The 17,296-nt window shown below is 44.3% G+C and overlaps 1 protein-coding gene across 6 annotated transcripts in view; it reads right to left on the reverse strand.

The window, feature by feature from the left end:
• Positions 1-14,216, reverse strand: part of HNRNPD (heterogeneous nuclear ribonucleoprotein D) — a 17,221-nt gene extending 3,005 nt beyond the window's left edge. For 3 of the 6 annotated variants that reach the window (XR_013966437.1, XR_013966438.1, XM_080797101.1), the window contains exons 1-5: positions 13,695-14,059; positions 12,067-12,123; positions 2,239-2,407; positions 1,537-1,698; positions 360-491 (exon numbers count right to left, since the gene is read on the reverse strand). Coding sequence is in view for 4 of the 6 variants with exons in the window: in XM_080797101.1 (XP_080653227.1) it covers positions 360-491; positions 1,537-1,698; positions 2,239-2,407; positions 12,067-12,123; positions 13,695-13,927 (753 nt within the window). In the remaining 2 variants the exon portion in view is untranslated. Of the gene's footprint in view, positions 1-359; positions 492-1,536; positions 1,699-2,238; positions 2,408-12,066; positions 12,124-13,694 lie in introns of all 6 variants that reach the window. The other 3 variants (XM_080797104.1, XM_080797102.1, XM_080797103.1) reach the window with 2 other exon arrangements.
• Positions 14,217-17,296: the final 3,080 nt, after the last annotated feature.

Here is a 17,296-nt window from a genome sequence, read left to right on the forward strand (position 1 = left end):
GACCAATACGACACTTTCCTTCAAGTCCGTTCATCAATTAAATCAATCCTCAGTACTTAAAGAAATAATTTCTAATGCTGTCCAGGAAGTTCTTTAACGTAGGTTGCTACCTTCTACTCCTCAGGCACTCAAACCCTATCTTTTGGTAAAGCCAAGACAAAAGTTCACTTAAATACAGAGTTTTCCTCCTGCTCCCCAGTAAAAGCCCAAACTGGTAATCAATGCCTTTGATAAATAAGAAGCCAATGAGATGTCTTAAAGCACAAGCATGAAAACTGCAGCCTTTACAGAAACCTAGATGATGAAACTCTCTACAGAAGCTAGTTTTTTCTCTATAAATAAACAGATGCTTAACTTACTTTACTAAGACCAACATTGTGGTATTTCTTTTCCATTATCTTCTTCACTGGTTCCTCTTCCTTAAAGGTAATAAAGCAGAATCCACGCCTCTTATTGGTCTTGTTGTCCATAGGGAGCTCTATGGATTCCACCTGGTATCAAAAAAATAAGTTTTAATATCTTAGTTTGCATGTGACTGACAATAAAAGCACTAGTAGGAAAAACACCCAAAGAAAACACGTGGCCCCTAAATTCTGTTCTGCTATCTCTCCCCATTTATTCTCATCTTTTAAGAAAATTCCTCAAATTAGAATATCCAATCCACCTAAAAAGTCTTCAAACCTATTTATAAAAACAAGCTTTACAGGGTACTGACATTTGTTAATTCAAGGGTCACAAACTCAAATGCCAACCAAAAATAGAAGGCAAGAATTTTAAGAAAAAGAGGATAAAGATGACTGCTTCGGGGGCGGGGGGGGGGGATAGGAGTGGTGAGGACCACTGAAAACTGGAGAGCACGTGGCGAAGCAGAGGTGGAGGCTGCTACTGTCGGCTCAGACGGCTACGGCCGCACAAGCAGGCGGCTCCAAGGCTGCTCGCTCCTGCAGGGATTTAAGGAAAAGCTACATGTCCAGATACGTGTGGGAAACATCTCAACCTAAATACAAACAACAAAACATGCTCTGCTTAGATCAAGCAAAAGATGTTTACAGACTGTATCTGGCATGCAAAGCCACAATTTCTCAGCTTGAAATCACTAATTCACAGAAGGAACAAACTTTGGTTTCACTAAGTCTATAATTAGACTCATAAAATTTGCACATACACTTTTTTGTAAATTGAGAAGGCACTACATCCTATTCTTAATTCATTCCTTTCCTATTCTCAACTGAATGATTTCCTTCTATATCTCAGGTAACCCAATGCGGGTTTCCTCCTCCTGTTTTATTTTTATCTCTTCTACTAATCTGGTAAATTCCTCAAGGTAAGAATGTCTATTTCATCTTTGTGTACCCTGTACCTTCAATAAATGAGAAAAATGCAATCGTCAAATCTTAGAAGATCTGCCAATGATTTACAATATCCTTCTTTCAAAACAAATCACAAATTAGTCCAAACCTCATAACAATTTTGAAAATGTGACAATTATATTCACACTAATTTTGACAAAAACTGGGTCAAAACATTATCACATACCTCACCAAAACCACCAAAGTACTCCCTTATTTTCTCTTCAGGTGTATCTGGAGAAAGGCCACCAACAAAAATTTTTTTAACAGGCTCTTTTGTTTTCATGGCTTTGGCCCTTTTAGGATCAATCACCTTCCCATTCAATTTATGTTCTTTCTGATCCATGACCTAAGGAAATTGAAGTTTTTCATTTTAAGTATGTATCTTAACTGAAGTTCAGATTGTTAACTTAATAATTATAAATATAGCTAATGCCAGATATATGCTGACTTGCTCATCACTGAACTGTCAAATTGTGGTGATGTGATATCAGCTAATACAGAACAGTGTTCAAACCTAAGTGTCAATAAGGATGGGGAGAAGGGGAGAGACAAATCTCATCAATTACTAGAAAACCATCTCACCTCCAACTGCCAAGAAATTCCACAATCTCTACTTCTGTGAACTTGTCACAGACTGTCCTTTTAAATAGGTGTTTTTAAGTGTCAGTATTTTTAAAGTTAATTTTTTTTTCAAGTACAGCCTGGCATATAGAAGGTATTCAGGAAACAATTAAAAAGAGCACTCTTCATAAAATGCACTGGTTAAGAACTATATATAGCTCTTCCTTCATATACTGCAAAAGGGGAGATTATGAACCGGCAAATTAGTGTTATCAAACTATCCACGTCTTGTGTTATTAACTAATCGGAGCACGGAACACACTACCTTATCTACACTCTCCGACTCTTTAAACAGCACAAAGCCAAAGCCCCTCGACCGCCCTGTGATGGGGTCTAACTTCAGGGTGCAGTCTACAACTTCACCAAACTTGGAGAAGTAGTCCTTCAGATCTTTCTTTGTAGTGTCCCAGCTAAGGCCTCCTATAAACATTTTCCTGTGAAGACAAAAAGTAATATTAAAATGCTAAAAACAAGTAAACAGACTTTGCCTTAAGTATCCATAGCAACAACGTTTCCAAACTGCACCAGTTTACTGGGCAGATGAATCATGTCACTCTCCCTATGTCACCGCGTACCAAGAACACCCCATCCCAGTTTTGTCAAGTTTTGCTTATTACTGCTGCATCTGCGTTTAACTGTGGAAGTGAGGAAGCAGCAAATTCTTTTTGACTTGCCAAAAAGATATTTGTAACCCTAAAGTAAAAATACTACACATTTAAGTCTTAAATTACAAGTTAAATATGGGTTAACAGCGAAACACAGAATTTTAGCTTCAAATTTCCGTTCCCAATCTTCATTAAACTTGTGAAAGGACTATGCAGTCCCCACTGATCACAGCAACCGGTATGTCTACGCTGAAGCTTTCCATTTAATGGTTCTCTTTTTAACAAAACTCTTAGCACATAAAATGGAAAATTCTAAGTCTCACAATTAAGTTGTAAGCCAAGTTTTTTTATGTGCTAATATAAACAATTTAGTGAACAAAAATTACCCACTGAAGCACAACCCATGAATTGACTTATAGGATTTATTCACAGTAGAACCTCAGTTAACCAGCAATAAAATATTTAAGCCTTGAAGATACTAAAAGTGACAGGTGGTTAAGTGGAAACCACCAGAACACTTTAAGACTAAATATATATACTCAAAAAAAACAAAAAAAAACCAACCCAACCCCCCTCAGGTGAAGTATTATTTTTCTCACACCAAAATGCTACCCTGCTCAGACTTGGCAGCTCTGACTGCGTCTCCATCTGCCCCCAGAGCCATCCCTAGCCTGCCCCAAGAGCTGACACACACCTCCTACCCTTTAAAGAGACAGGACTGGAGATTTTTATTTTAAGGGTAAACTGTCAGAATTTGTTATGTAAAGGCTAACAATTTTACGGGACTAAAATCACACTTGCTTAATGATTTCTCATCTTTGTAAGTCGGGTAGGAACAGGGATAGGGCACTAACTTTCCGCTCCCGATAGAAACTAAAGCAGGAAACACCTCCATCTTGTGGGCGTTTAGGGTATTGCCACTCATCCACTTCTTCCAACAAGAGGCCAACTGTGTCCCTAGAATGAGATCTTGTTCTGCTTCTCCCCTAAAGATGCCAGATTAACTGAGGTGTTACTGATCTTACTATTTTGCCAGACTTGCTTTCAGTTCTAACAACAAAGTTAATTTACAAACCGAAAGTCGTGTTACTTTCAGTATATACTGTGCTTCCCATTTCAGGTTAAGTTTTCAATTAGTACATGGACTGTAATGTTAAAGCTGTGTTATTTATGCGCTTAACTTTAATAAAACCTCCAAGCTTGAAGTAACCCTTATTAATCCCTTTTTTTATTTTATCAAATGAACATAAGGAAAAAAATGAACATAAGAACACCCATAAAGTTGTATAGGTAGTTTTTAATGTTTATTGCCAATTTCATGGAAAAAACTTATTCTCAATTACATATTCTTTCATTCAAATAGCGCACCTTCTGAAATCCAATCCTTGTCACTTAAGTATACGCCTTAAAAACACTTTACTTTTATAACCTAAAGATCCAGAGCACTTCCTTCATAGATGAAAGTTGATTAGCAACATTTACCCTTCCACGGTAAGGACACTGCTGTATTTTTAAAAATGAGAAGGAACAAACTATAAAGCAATAATCCCTTGCTCAGGTATCCATGGCAATTTTAGAACAGAAACAATCTCAATTAAGTTTAAATTTAACTACTGAATTACCACCTTCTGGGATTACAAAATTTTTCTATCACTAGTGTAAGAGTTTGAAATTATTTCAGTCTGAAGACAATATAGTAACAAAAGCCTTGATTTTAAAAAAAAAAAAAAAAGCTAGTTGAAAGGCAAGAATATTCTGCCTGATCAGTTCCTCAAATATTAAGACAAAATTCGTTTCAATTTTATTTAACCAAGGCAAAGTTTATACTGGGTTAAGTGTCCTTGATTTAAAATTATTGAAAAAACAGAATAATTACAAAGAAATAAATTATAACCCGTGACTGAGGCATGTCCTATTATTATTCACAAGCCCCAAATGTTTTTCACGGCTTAGGAAGTCAGTTTTCCTGAACACTGGATAAACATCAACTGGCCCAATAGTAAAGAACTCTAAGAAACTTCCCACCTTTAATACAGTTGTTAGTACAAAAGTGGTTACACGTGCCTACCACCTTAAAGCTAAAAGGTCACTGAAGATGCAGCTTTTCCTAAAAATCAATCCCCTTTGGAGAGAATATTAAAAACTCTGGGTCAACTATAATTTATACACGTTCCACAGAATGATTACTATTTCTCAAAAAACTAGAGCAAAACACATAGTAAAACTTCAGCTATCCAGCACCTTTAGAGAATGAGCCAAACATTCCACCATGTTTAAAAAACACTGCCTGTCTTCCAATCTCTCCCAGTTGTTTTTTAACCTTCAATTATTTGGGATTTTTTTTCTACAGCACATCACACACTTCTGCCTTCATAAATACAGTAATCATGATTTAAACACTGTATGGGTCAGTCACCACTAATTAATATTAAGCTACTGAAGCATGCCCAAAGGCTCTTCTGAAATGAGAGAACTATTAATACACTAAGTGCATCTCATTTCTCAGTTATTTTAACAAGTTTTTTTTCATTTTTGCCAGGTTAATCACCAGTTGCCGTTAAATCCACCCACCCCTTCCGTTCTGTAGGGTGGGTAGCCAGCACTTGAACTTGGGCAAATTCTGTGTAAAGTAAGAAGAGTAAAACAGCCTCTGAGCAAGAGCCTGACTGGCTCTTTGAGACAGACATATGCACTGCCATTTTGGCAGCCCAAGATACAGCTTTAGCCGCTTACAGGAAAGGCTGCCGCACCACTGACAGCAGAGAGGTAAATACTACAATGAACACGGACTGTTCCAAATCATTCCATCCTTATTAAACGGAACACGTTAAATCCATCAAATCTTTATTCAGTAGACACACCAACCTATAACGGTAGAGTACAGTAAGAAAAGGCCTACTGTCTTAATTTTGGATAAACAGGGTTATCTTAGCCTCTCAGAACACTAGCATGCTGACATGCTCTCTCTAAAGTTATGAGATGACGTAAGATATGCTTCATTTTCTTTTAGATCACTGTGTTTTGCTTAAAGCTGGGTACCTACTGTTGTCCATCCAGATCATCCCTGCTGCCCTGAATACCAAAAGTGAATTTCAAGTTGCTGTCACTCCTGCAGAGATGTGCAAATACTTAAATGAGGTAGACAGAACTCCAGAAATCCTAGGCAGCCAAGTGAAAACTGTCACAAGACTTGTTCAAGTGGCAACAAAAATGGGCTCCTAGTCCTGCAATCCAAGTTTAAACTTTCATCCTTAGCTGTAACTGTATCAACAACCCTAATGAAAACACAGAACTGTATCTACGGTATTTTACTGAGTTTAACTTCTTAATCCTATTAAGCTTTTTAGCACCCCAGAGGCAATAGAGTATTCAATTTAGAACACCTACTCAACCATTGAAAGCTCCTTGCTTTTACAGGTAGTGATACTACACCATATTATAGTATTAAAGATACGCATAAAATTATACAACTCGGTGCAAATGACTTTCCAAATGCTATACAATGTTATTTAGGAATTTAGACTGTTTAGTGGGACATTCTCAAGTAAATTTAGAGGCAGTAAAGCCAAACCACCTGAGTGTAAATCCTACCTCCACCTAGTACTAACTGTACGACCCTCAGGAAAACGAAAACCCAAGACTGCTTCCACTTTGTAAGTGAGAGGACAAAGAGCCTATTTCATGAATCTTCAGTAAGGATTAAATGAGCAAACACAGGGGTGCCTGGGGGCTCAGTCCAGAGCATGAGACTCCCGAAATCAGGGTTGAGTTCAAGCGCCACACTGGGCATAGACCTTACTTTAAAAAAAATTAATAAAAAAAATAAAGGAGCAAATACACCTAAAGGTACAGAACATAGTCTGAAATATCCCAAGTGCTCAATAAAAAATTCTTTAGAAGGGACAGAGCACAATTTAAATATAACTTAACAGAGCAATGTTTACATTTACCTAGCACCTAAACTTTTTAAAATTTGCATGGGCTATATGAAGTCATCAACATTAAAAGGAAAAAGCCAGAATGAAGTCCTATAAAACAGGTCCTAAGATTATTTTCTATACTATAGTCTTAACTCAAAATGTCTAAGTATCCCACATAAAAATACAAACTAGAAATTAGGTTGCCTAAAAAAGTCTTCAATAAAATGTAGTTAAAAAACCATCTCAGTGACTTTTCTGTACTCCGCATAAATGCCAGTATTTAGTAAGGAATTTCAAAATATAAAAGGTAATACAGAGGGGCACCTGGATGGCTCAGCTGTTAACCATCTGCCTTTGGCCCAGGTCATGATCCCAAGGTCCGGGGATCAGGCCCCACATCAGGCTCCCCACTAGGCCAGGAGCCTGCTTCTCCCTCTGCCTGCTGCTCCCCCTACTTGTGTTCACTTTCACTCTGTCAAATAAATAAAATCTTTGGGAAAAAAAAAAAAAAGGTAATACATATGGGGCAGTGCTGACTGATGAAAATGTTGATTTAACACTCCTGTTTTCTCACATGCCAAAAAACTTACTCTGTGTTATTGAGATCACTAGATATAACACTCCAAAAGTCAAAAGTATTTTATTTAAAGATACTTCTAAGGCTCTACCGTGAAATACCTTATTCAAGGTAACATGATAAACACCATTTACAGTCCCTCCCAATTTTGAAATATGGCCAAAATAATATTCTGTAACTTTCAAACACTTCCTGACAACTCATGACCTTCCATATGTGGTTTCATAACAAGTTCTGACAGTTTAAAAAAAAACCAGAATGCCAATATGATATATATTTCAAGTACATATAACATGGCTAGCCAATCACTGTCACGTTTCAGAAACACTCAAGCATACCACTAATTCGTTTTAAATTTTCGGTATTTTATCATTAAAATTATTCCTTTAAAATCCTAAAATGACAAAATACAAGGAAAATCCCACAACACAAATAAAATCAGTATTTTTCCTTAAAAGTATTGATTTACTTATTTATTGGGATTTTTTTGAGTGCAAAAATGTGGTTTTATTTAAACATGGGACAGGACCTGTGGGCAGAAAGAGCTGCCAGAAAGTATAAAGTTAAGTAACTACCTATAATGGGGGACAGGGCTTACTTTTTATAACTAGATAGTACCACGTGGTAGGGTAAACATTTTAGAATCTGTATAAAAAATACCTCTGGAAACTGACAAACTTTCAACAAGTCAATAAAGACTAACTCCTTTAGCCTAGCTTATTAAAATCTCATTATTACTTCATACTTTAGAATGAACCTGAATGACTAAAAACGATAATTAGGGGGCGCCTGGGTGGCTCAGTGGGTTAGGGCCGCTGCCTTCGGCTCAGGTCATGATCCCAGCGTCCTGGGATCGAGCCCCGCGTCGGGCTCTCTGCCCAGCAGGGAGCCTGCTTCCTCCCTTCTCTCTCTGCCTGCCTCTCTGCCTACTTGTGATCTGTCTGTCAAATAAATAAATAAAATCTTTAAAAAAAATAAAAATAAAAATAAAAATAAAAACGATAATTAGGTTGAAAACATAACAGCTAACAAGATGACAGGTTTTAAGTCAACTTTAAATGTTTAACCCAAAATTCCCCCCCTTTTTCTTTCATTCCAAGGAAGGAATGATTTCCTATATTTTCACTTCCAAAAGAAACTGGCAAATCAGCTTTAGAAGATAAACTCCCATCTACCTGGAGGTTAAGGAATGCGGTTTCCTTAACCTAGAGGTTAAGGTTCTGGTTAACTGAGATTACTACACACTCACAATTCTGTAGTTTTCTAATGGAAATCAATTTAGATATGAACACTAAACCCAGAAAATGATTTTTACTTTCCTTGATGAAATTTTAGATTCTTGCAATCCTTTAAAATGTTTTTAACAGTAAAAAGGAAAAATTATGGAAAGACTGATTCCATGACATTGCCTCTCTGGGTTGCTTTCTGAGTATATTTGCTGACGGTTTTTAATCTTTCTTACAAGTGAAGAGAGAATGGGAAAATTTCCTAGTGTCTGAACTGCATGCAAGTTTCAAGTCTAGATAAGCAAGAGTTCACAGGACATGACCCAATACTTAACAACTATCACCCTGATTACTGGCCAAACACTACCAGCAATGACCCTCCCCACCCCCAAATAATCATAAATGTCTAGCTCCAATGTACAATTTAATACTCCAGAAACTAAAACATGCTTACCTTTACTCCACAGGAGTAAATCACTGGCAGTATCAACTATTAAGGCACCGGATAAACACACACAAGCTATGAAAGCAGGCTATGCAGTCAATCTTCCCGTGGTGAGCATTGTTTCCAACACAAAGATCAGCAAACCAAGTAACAAACGTGTTGTATTACCTGAGACCACACTGTTGGAAGTGAAGTAACAGAAACAGATCCCACGCTTCCAGCATCCAGCATTCAGTGCCCTAGCTACTAAAACGTTGAAGCAGAACTAAAGTCAAATAAATCTTGGACTAACAGAAGTTATGTTTCACTCCATTTGTCAATCTGTACACACACTTGAGGTGCACAGCTTTAAGTGGAATAGGAAAGAGGTTATTATTCTATTCCTTTTTAAATGCTTTCAAGCATAGCATGTATTGCTTCAAGACTAAAACGAACCATCCTCCATATGGGCCACACATCACGTATCCCAACGGTAGAATTCAAAACGTTCTTAAATTAGAGCAGCCTTACAGAGGACAGAATACCCAGGCAATATTAAAAATACACATTAAATATACTTAGTTTATAGAAGTCACATGACTCGGAGAAAAAAATCCAGGCTTAAGGCCAAACAGATTTATCTCAGAAGACAGCACTGAAAAAAACCGCCATGATTTTCTCCAATTCCAAACCCTAAAGGTCAGGTGATTTAGTACCTTCCATAATTTGAAATGAAAAGAATTTAATACTACACTCCTCCCTTAGAGGTTAATCATCTTGAGACTTGGGAGCATCAATTTCTGCAATTTTAACACTAGAAACTTGGTAAAGGTTCCAAAGAACACTAAAATTCAGACCATCTACTCAGGGTCTCAACTTTACAGAAACCCAACTTTACTGAATTAAAGGCCAGTAAATTAGGTATGATGAGACTGCTCGAAAAGTAACTGTTTTATAAAGCAACATTCAGAATGCCCCCAAAGCACTAGGATATACATTATAGTCTCAAATATTTAAAACAAAAACAGGTATTTCCCCATTCTTAAAAATTAAAGGGCTGTCAAGCAATATTAATTCGCAATATTCCAAACAGGAAGAAATCACACGAGCTTATACACTAATGGTTATAGGTCTAGATCTACTGTCTTGTTATTAGACAAGTACTGTACTTTGGCTGATAACTGAACAGAAGTATTTTGCTTCCCGCCCAATCAAATGCAGGCAAATCAATGTACCTACCTTATAAAACTATCTGAAAGCTAACACAGTATTAAGAGTTTTCCACTCATCTTGATACGTAAAAAACTCTCCTTCAGGTAGCTGTGCTACGCGGCATGTGTATTTTGCCCCACACGAACTTTAAATTACCTACCCTAAAAGAACTACAGCCCTCTATAGAACATTAACCCACACAAAAATAGATAATTCCAGGCAACTGCTTACAAGTAAAAGCCAGGGATATTAAAGTTGGGAAAATTAAAATGAGATGAACTCGGGAAAGCATTTTATTATGGAAATGAACAAATTATTCCAAAGGTCTGAAATGTGGAAACATCCACAGAGATGTTAACAGACGTACCCTAAGAATAGCTGTTTGTTTTTACACTCAACCGAAAAAACAAAAACAAAAACTTCTGGGTACACAACAAACTCATTTTTAAAATTTTAAGGATCACACTATAATAACCTCATTCTCAAGTTAAAACTGTAAAAAAGAATGCACACAGAAATGTTTAAGAAATTAAATTTGGATGATTTCGTATCTAGTAAAGCCAGTCTTATTCTCATCCCTGAGACTATTATGAAACTGCTGCACAGTATCTCTCGAACTGGGAGTCAGAGAAAGGAACAGATAGAGTGACAAGTGCACACACCAAAAAGAAAAACAAAAGTATCTGTAACAGGACGAGGCTGGGTGATTAAGCAGTAATTTTATAAAGTCAAATATTACACCTTAAAAACATTTCTTAAATGTAAACTTGCTTAACTTAAAATGAACCTCAGTTAAATCCTATTTTCAGGAAAGAAAAATAGGTCAGAATCTAAAATGTTCACTAACTATAAATATTTAATTATCCACTTTTCCTAAGAGGTCATTCAAAAAACTTGTAAACTTACATGATTGGGGAGCAGGGCAAAAATAATTCTTACAAGAATCATAACAGTGATCTCAAACCTAAGTTTATGCCCTTTCTAATCACTGAAAATGACTCCTTACATAAGATTTGAAACGTATAATAGAGTAAAAAAGTCAGGTAGAGTGACTATTCAATCTTAGTTTGCCATGATTAGCTGGCAGTGGAAATGAACTATCACAGTGCTAAATGGATGAATTTTCATGAGAAAGGTTTTATTCCATATGTCAAACTCTGACCCCAGTCTTCTTTTTACTTTTCCCTTTTGCCTATTTCCAGTCTGCTTTATCTGCAATATAAAACCGGACAAATTTCAATGGATGAGAATATAATATTAAGTAAAGCTCTTGTAAAATTTAAATGTTATCCCCACTGGGCTCTTAAAATAGAATGCCGTTTGCATAGCCAAGTCAGCTTTCTACAAATTATTGGCCCTCTTAATTCCAGTGGTGGGGGACAAACTCCTGGAAAGCTCAAAATAAAATTAATCCTAAAAGCCGTAAGACTGACATTTAGGGGAAGGGGAAGGATAAAAAGAACAATCATCTACCATCCTTCCATGGAGAAGTCATGCAGTTTCAGAGACATGTGAACCAACCAACTGTAATTAACATTCTAAACAAATCGCACTGAAAATAAAAAATCTGCTAAGAGCTGTAGTGAAAAGCCACATCAGCCCACCTCTGAATGGTACGTATCCAATTGTTATTAAAGTTCTACTTAAAAACACTGCTGGAGAGGTACATTTTTGCATACATATACATATACACAGCGCTACTTTAAAAATTGTTTTACTTTTCACATATGCAGAGTATTTCGGCATGGCATGCAAGACATTTTAAACACACAAGATTTTATATCAACTAACCTTCATATTTAACATTAAACTCAGAATTCCAACAAAAATACTTGTCTTGACAAAAGGAAATCAAATTTGAAATTATGGTATCACAAATTATATTGTTTCAATTAACCAAACCACAATTACATGCATTACCACAGACCAAAAACCAAGAGATGGCATTAATTTTGCCCAAAGATCACACACGATGCCTAAAAAGGTTTTATATCCCAGGCACAAGATATCCTACTGTACTATGTCTAGAACTTCCTGGGGGATCAATGGGCAACTAATCAATACACAGCCTCTGCACGTTATAACTACTGAAACCTTTACAATACAGAAATAAAATTTAAAAGTTTTACCATTCTTCCCGCTGTGCCGTCGCTGCTTCAGAGTGTCGTGGGGAGGAGTTTGAATGGCTAGGGAATTAACAACCGGTACAGCAACCAATCAAAATTCTAGTTTTAGTTTTTGACATTGTTAGGCCTAAAAAACTTTAATTCATTTACACTTCAGTTCAACAGTAGGAAACTATATGCGTAGCAGCTTTGTGATTTGAAAAATCAGGGCTAAAGCCTGCCCCAACCAGCAAGTTATGCAATTAATCATTTTGGTACCTCTGTCCAAAGAACAGAATTCAGAAAATAAAAACCAAAATGTTAAAAGGCTTAAGTTTCCAGGTATTTAACTTACTCCTTTCTTAAACTGTACGTAATTCAAAATCAAGTCAATTCAGGTTCCCATCCCACCTCCCTCTCCCCAAACCAGCACCATCAGCCTGACAGGTCTGCCTGGGCTGAGATTAAACTCGACCTTCTGACCTCTTTCCCACCCTCCAAACCTCGTGCTCCTTCCCAAAAAAGGAACTCATGTTTTCTAATACTGGATCAAGGTGACACTTTATTGTTATTTTCCACACTTTCTCCTTGTCATAGTGAAATAAAAACACGCACACGCGCCCCCGACAAAGGGAACCGAGGCGCTAAGCAGGACGCGCAGCCGCGGGAGTGGAACACCCAACCCCGAGCCCGATTTAGTCCCTCCTGTAACTCCTGGACTGCGCTCCCGCTCCCAGGCCGCATTCGAACAGACCGAATGCGGCGCACACGCAACTTGTTCCAACTGCAGGAACAAGCCAGCGCTTTAAAACCTGCAAAAAAACACAAGACCATGCCTTAGCGCAACGAAAGACTTGCTCGTTTACGCAGCGGCGGGCGGGCCGCCTCCAACGTGCTGAGAGCGCGGGAAGGAGAAATCAAGAGAGACCAAAAACGGGGCCCTGGGCACGGGGCGGGGGAGACACAGGCAAGTGCGCGTGAGACGCGAGGTCACGGCGTGTGTGCACAGCCGGGGCGCCCGAGCCGGGGCGCGGACGGGGGCGCGGCCGGGGGACCCGGCCCGGGGAGCTCCAGCGGCGGAGGCAGGCCCAAGCGCGCCAGCCATTGTTCGACGCCGCGACACGCCGAGCTGGCCGGGAACACGGGCGCGGGCGGCCTGAAGCCGGGGCAGCCGAGGGGGCAGCGGCGCGGCGGCCGGCGGGGCCCCGAAGCCGCCGCTCACGGACAGACGCACCGTCCCGGGGCGCCCGAGCGCGCGCCCCGAACGAGCCCCGCGGTCCCCGCATAGGCCCTCCGCGTCTCCCCCTACGCCGGGACGCCGGCGGGAAGCGGGCGGCAGAGGCCGCGGAGCGAGAAAAAAGGGCCCGGACGGGCGGGAAAACCCGGGGGGAGGAGACCCGCGCCGAGGGCGGGCGCAGGGCGGGCCGGGCGGCAGCATGGTGACGGGAAAGGTGGAAGCGCGTGTGCGGGGGGAGGGGGCGCCCGCAGGAGGGGAACGGACGCCCGGGAGCCCGGCGTGGAGCGGGGACCCCCGAGCACGGAGCCGGCGTGCGCGCCCGGACGGCGGGCAAGAGCGGGAACGAGGCCTAATGGCGGGGGAGGGGGAGGGGGCACGAGTCGGGCCTGACTCTCCCGGGCCGCCCCTTACTCACCCTTCGTCCTCCTCGTTCTTGCTGGCGTCGATCTTCGCCCCCTCCGACTCGGCGGGGCCCCCTTCGGTGCCTCCGGCCGCGGTGCCGCCCCCGGTCCCGGCGCCGCTGCCCGCCGCCGCCGCTGCCCCCTGCGCCGCCGCCACCATGGCTCCCTCCTGCTCGCCCGCCGAGCCGCCTACCGCCGCCGTTGCCGCCGCCGCCGCCCCGTCCCCGCCGAACTGCTCCTCCGACATCGTCTACTGCCTCCGCCGCCGCCGAGACGACACCCGCCGCCGCCGCGAACCGAAACTAGCAGCAAAGTAATCCCCGCCGCCGCCGCGCGCCCGCTCCACCGCGCGAAGCACACAACAGGACCGAGAAGGCGCGCGCGGCTGCGAGGGCTCCCGTGCCTCTCCCTGGCCTGCCCCCCTCGCCTCCCGCACTCGCGCGGCGCGCTCGCCCGCTCTCCGCCGCGGCACTGGGAAAGAATAAGCAGCAACGGCGGCCGCTCTCGCCTCCTCCTCGCTTTAATGGCGCCGCCGCGGACCACCTAAAATGGCCGACGGAAGAACGGCGCGTCCCGGTCACGTGACGCGAGAGCGCGCCCTTTGCGCCTCCCCGCCCCCTCTGCCGCCAGCTTTTTTCCTCTTCCTCCCGGGTCCCGCCCTCTCCTTCCCTTTTATACCTTCCCGCACGCGCCGCGGCGCGCAGCCTGGGGCCTTTAAAAGGAACCGGAAATTGCGTTCGAGGGGATGGCCGCGCGGGGACCATCGAGAACAAGGGACGCCGTGGGGAAGGCGCAGCTAGAGGGGCCCTTGCTTCGCCCCCCGCCCTTCCGCAGCGTCCCGGAGGCCGCCCGCCCACCGGCGGGGGCGCGGCGTCGGCCTGGGCGGTGGACGCCGCTCTCGGAAGGCGGCTGTGCCCGGGGCGCCGGCGGCGGGGGAGGGGAGGCGCCCGCCGGCCGCTGCTTCCTTCGCGCCGGGCCCAGGCTGGGGGGGCGGGGGGGGGCGGGGGGGGGAGGCTGCCCGGGGGGTGGCCCGGGGCCCCTGGCTCTGTCCGGCCTGACGCCCGCAGACGCCGGGCCCGCCGAGCGGGGCGCGCGCACGAACCGCCGCCCCCGCTTCGGCCGCGGGGGTCGCCGCGAGCGGGGGACATTGAGGCGTCCCCGGGGCCGTCGCCGGCGGGCCGAGGCGGCTGACGCCGAGGGCTCTCGCGGCGCGAGTTCCGCTTGCGCGCTCTCCTGAGGTTTTCGTCGGAAGCAGCAGGTAACGGGCTGAGTGCGGAGGTCGGGGGTCGTGTGGCCCGACCCGTGGGAGGTCGCGCTGCCTCCCGCGGGGCTGTGAGGACGCGGCTGTGGGGTCGCGCGGAGGCTCCTTTCCTTTCGTGGCCTGGTCCCTGCGGCCGGTGGGGGGTGTGGGCGCTGCGAGTCCCTCTCCGGGGCTCGCGAGCCTGCGCGTGGGGCTCGGGCTGGAAAGGACCGCCAGGAGCCCCGCGCGGGGAGCGGTGGGGCCCGCCGTGGGGCCGGGGGAGCTCCCGAGGTCGGCGCTGGAAACCGGCTTCTGCGGGCGCGGAGACGGCGGCCTCCTGCGGTGCCTCGGGAAGAAAGCGGAGATCCGCGTGTGGTGGTCAGCGGCCCTGACGCGCCGGGTTCGGACGTGCGCGCGCCCCGGGGACAGAGACGAGTGCGAGACGGCCAAGAGTCCCGGGGCCTGAGCAGTGGCTCACCATGTGATTAAGTAGATGTCTTAGTGGGACGTTACCCGGAAATCTCAGGATGATTAGAAATACCCAACTTCGTGTGAAGCAGAAGTTGCGTTGGAGAATGACAAAACTCAGGAATTCCGGGTTCTGCGGAGTCTTAAAGTCTAACGAGCTCTCGCACGGGCGAAGACGGCGCGTGGCTCGAGGGACGTCGGGTGCGGCTGTCGCAGCGGTCGCGCAGGAGGAGGGGGTGCTGGGCTCGAGCCGGGGTTCCGAGTGAGAGGCCACCCGGAGGCCTCCTGAGTATCTCCGGCCTTCGGGAGAGCGTCCTTGGGGCGCCCGGGCGGCTCAGTCGGTTGCGTGTGGGACTCTTGGTCTCCAGTCAGGTCACCGTCGCCGTGTCTTGAGACCCAGCGTCAGGCTCTGGGCTCCGCCGGGAGCTGCCCGGGACTCTCCTCTGCCTCCGCCTCTGCCGTGACCGCTGCGTGCTCGCGCGCGCTCATCTTAGGAGACGGAGCGTTATTTTGCTTTTAAGACCGCTTTAGGGGCGCCTGGGTGGCTCGCGCGGTTAAGCATCTGCCTCTAGCTCAGGTCATGATCTTAGGGTCCTGGCATCCAGCCGGCATCAGACCTTCTGCTGGGTGGGGAGCCTGCTTCTCCCTGTCTCCTCCTCTGCCTCCTTGTGCTCTCGCGTGCCCCCCCCCGTCAAATAAATAAAGTTTAAAAACAGGACAGCTTTAGACATGTCCAGCTTTTAGTAATAGGCTTTCCCCAAAGGTTCATTTTAATTCACACGTAGCCCAGTAGCTTCTGGACTTCTTGGAGTTTATATTGGAAATTCCAAAAAACCTAGGAATGATTTTAAAGCGAGCACCTTTACTACATGCTACGGAGCGTGTGTACTGCCGTATCCCTTTTATCCTCCTTACTGGTGGTCCTAATCTCCTGCATTCACCCAGCGTTGCTCTTAGAACTCACTTAACTTCAGCTGTAATTCCTTCACATTCCTCATGTACCTAGTAAACTTCTGTCCATCCTTTTAAGGCCCAGTCACGTGTTACTACTTCTGTGAAGCCTTCCCAGACTCTCGAGGCAGATTTAATCAGCCAGTCTCATAGCCTATTATGCTTACTTCTGTTATTCTTGTCTTTTTTAAGATTTTTATTTATTTATTTGAGAGAGAGGGAGCACAACCAGGAGGAGGCAAGGAGGGAGAAGCAGACTCCCTGATAAGCAGGGAGCCCAACACGTGGCTGGATCCCAGGACCCTGAGATCATGACCTGAGCCAAAGTCAGACACTTAACTGAGCCACCCAGGTGCCCCCTTACTTCTGTTGTTCTAAATGTGCAGTTGTACTAGACCATGAATTCCTTGAGAGCAAAGATAATATCTTCTGTGTGTGTGCTCTGTACCTCACACATACACACATGTAGCAGACACAGTAATTTCTCGTCGAATTGTTGAATGGCAAAATTCTACATTATTTTCATCTAGCTAGGTTCAGGGCCTCTTAGGCAAACTAGGTGTGCTTCCAGGGACTTAAAAGGCTTCTCCCCACCATCCCACATCATCTCAGGTGTGAAAACCACTTGCTGATGCATGAAATTCCTTTAAAAAGAAAAAAATTACCTCACATTCATGAGAATATAGTGTTTAGGGCGCTTGGGTGGCTCAGTGGGCTGGGCGTCTACCTTTGGCTCAGGTCATGATCCCGGGAGTCCTGGGATTGAGTCCCATGTCATGCTCCCTGCTCAGCGGGGAGGCGGCTTCTCCCTCTGCCCCTCACCCTATTCTTGTGCTCTCTCTCTCACTTTCTCTCTCTTGCTCTCAAATAAATAAAATCTTAAAAAAAAAAAAAATGTAGTGTTTAAGTCACCAAAGACTGGCTCAAACCATTGTAAGAAAGCGGTATTTCCTCTCA

Source organism: Martes martes, assembly GCF_963455335.1.
Source record: "Martes martes genome assembly, chromosome: 2".
Lineage (NCBI taxonomy): Eukaryota > Metazoa > Chordata > Mammalia > Carnivora > Mustelidae > Martes > Martes martes.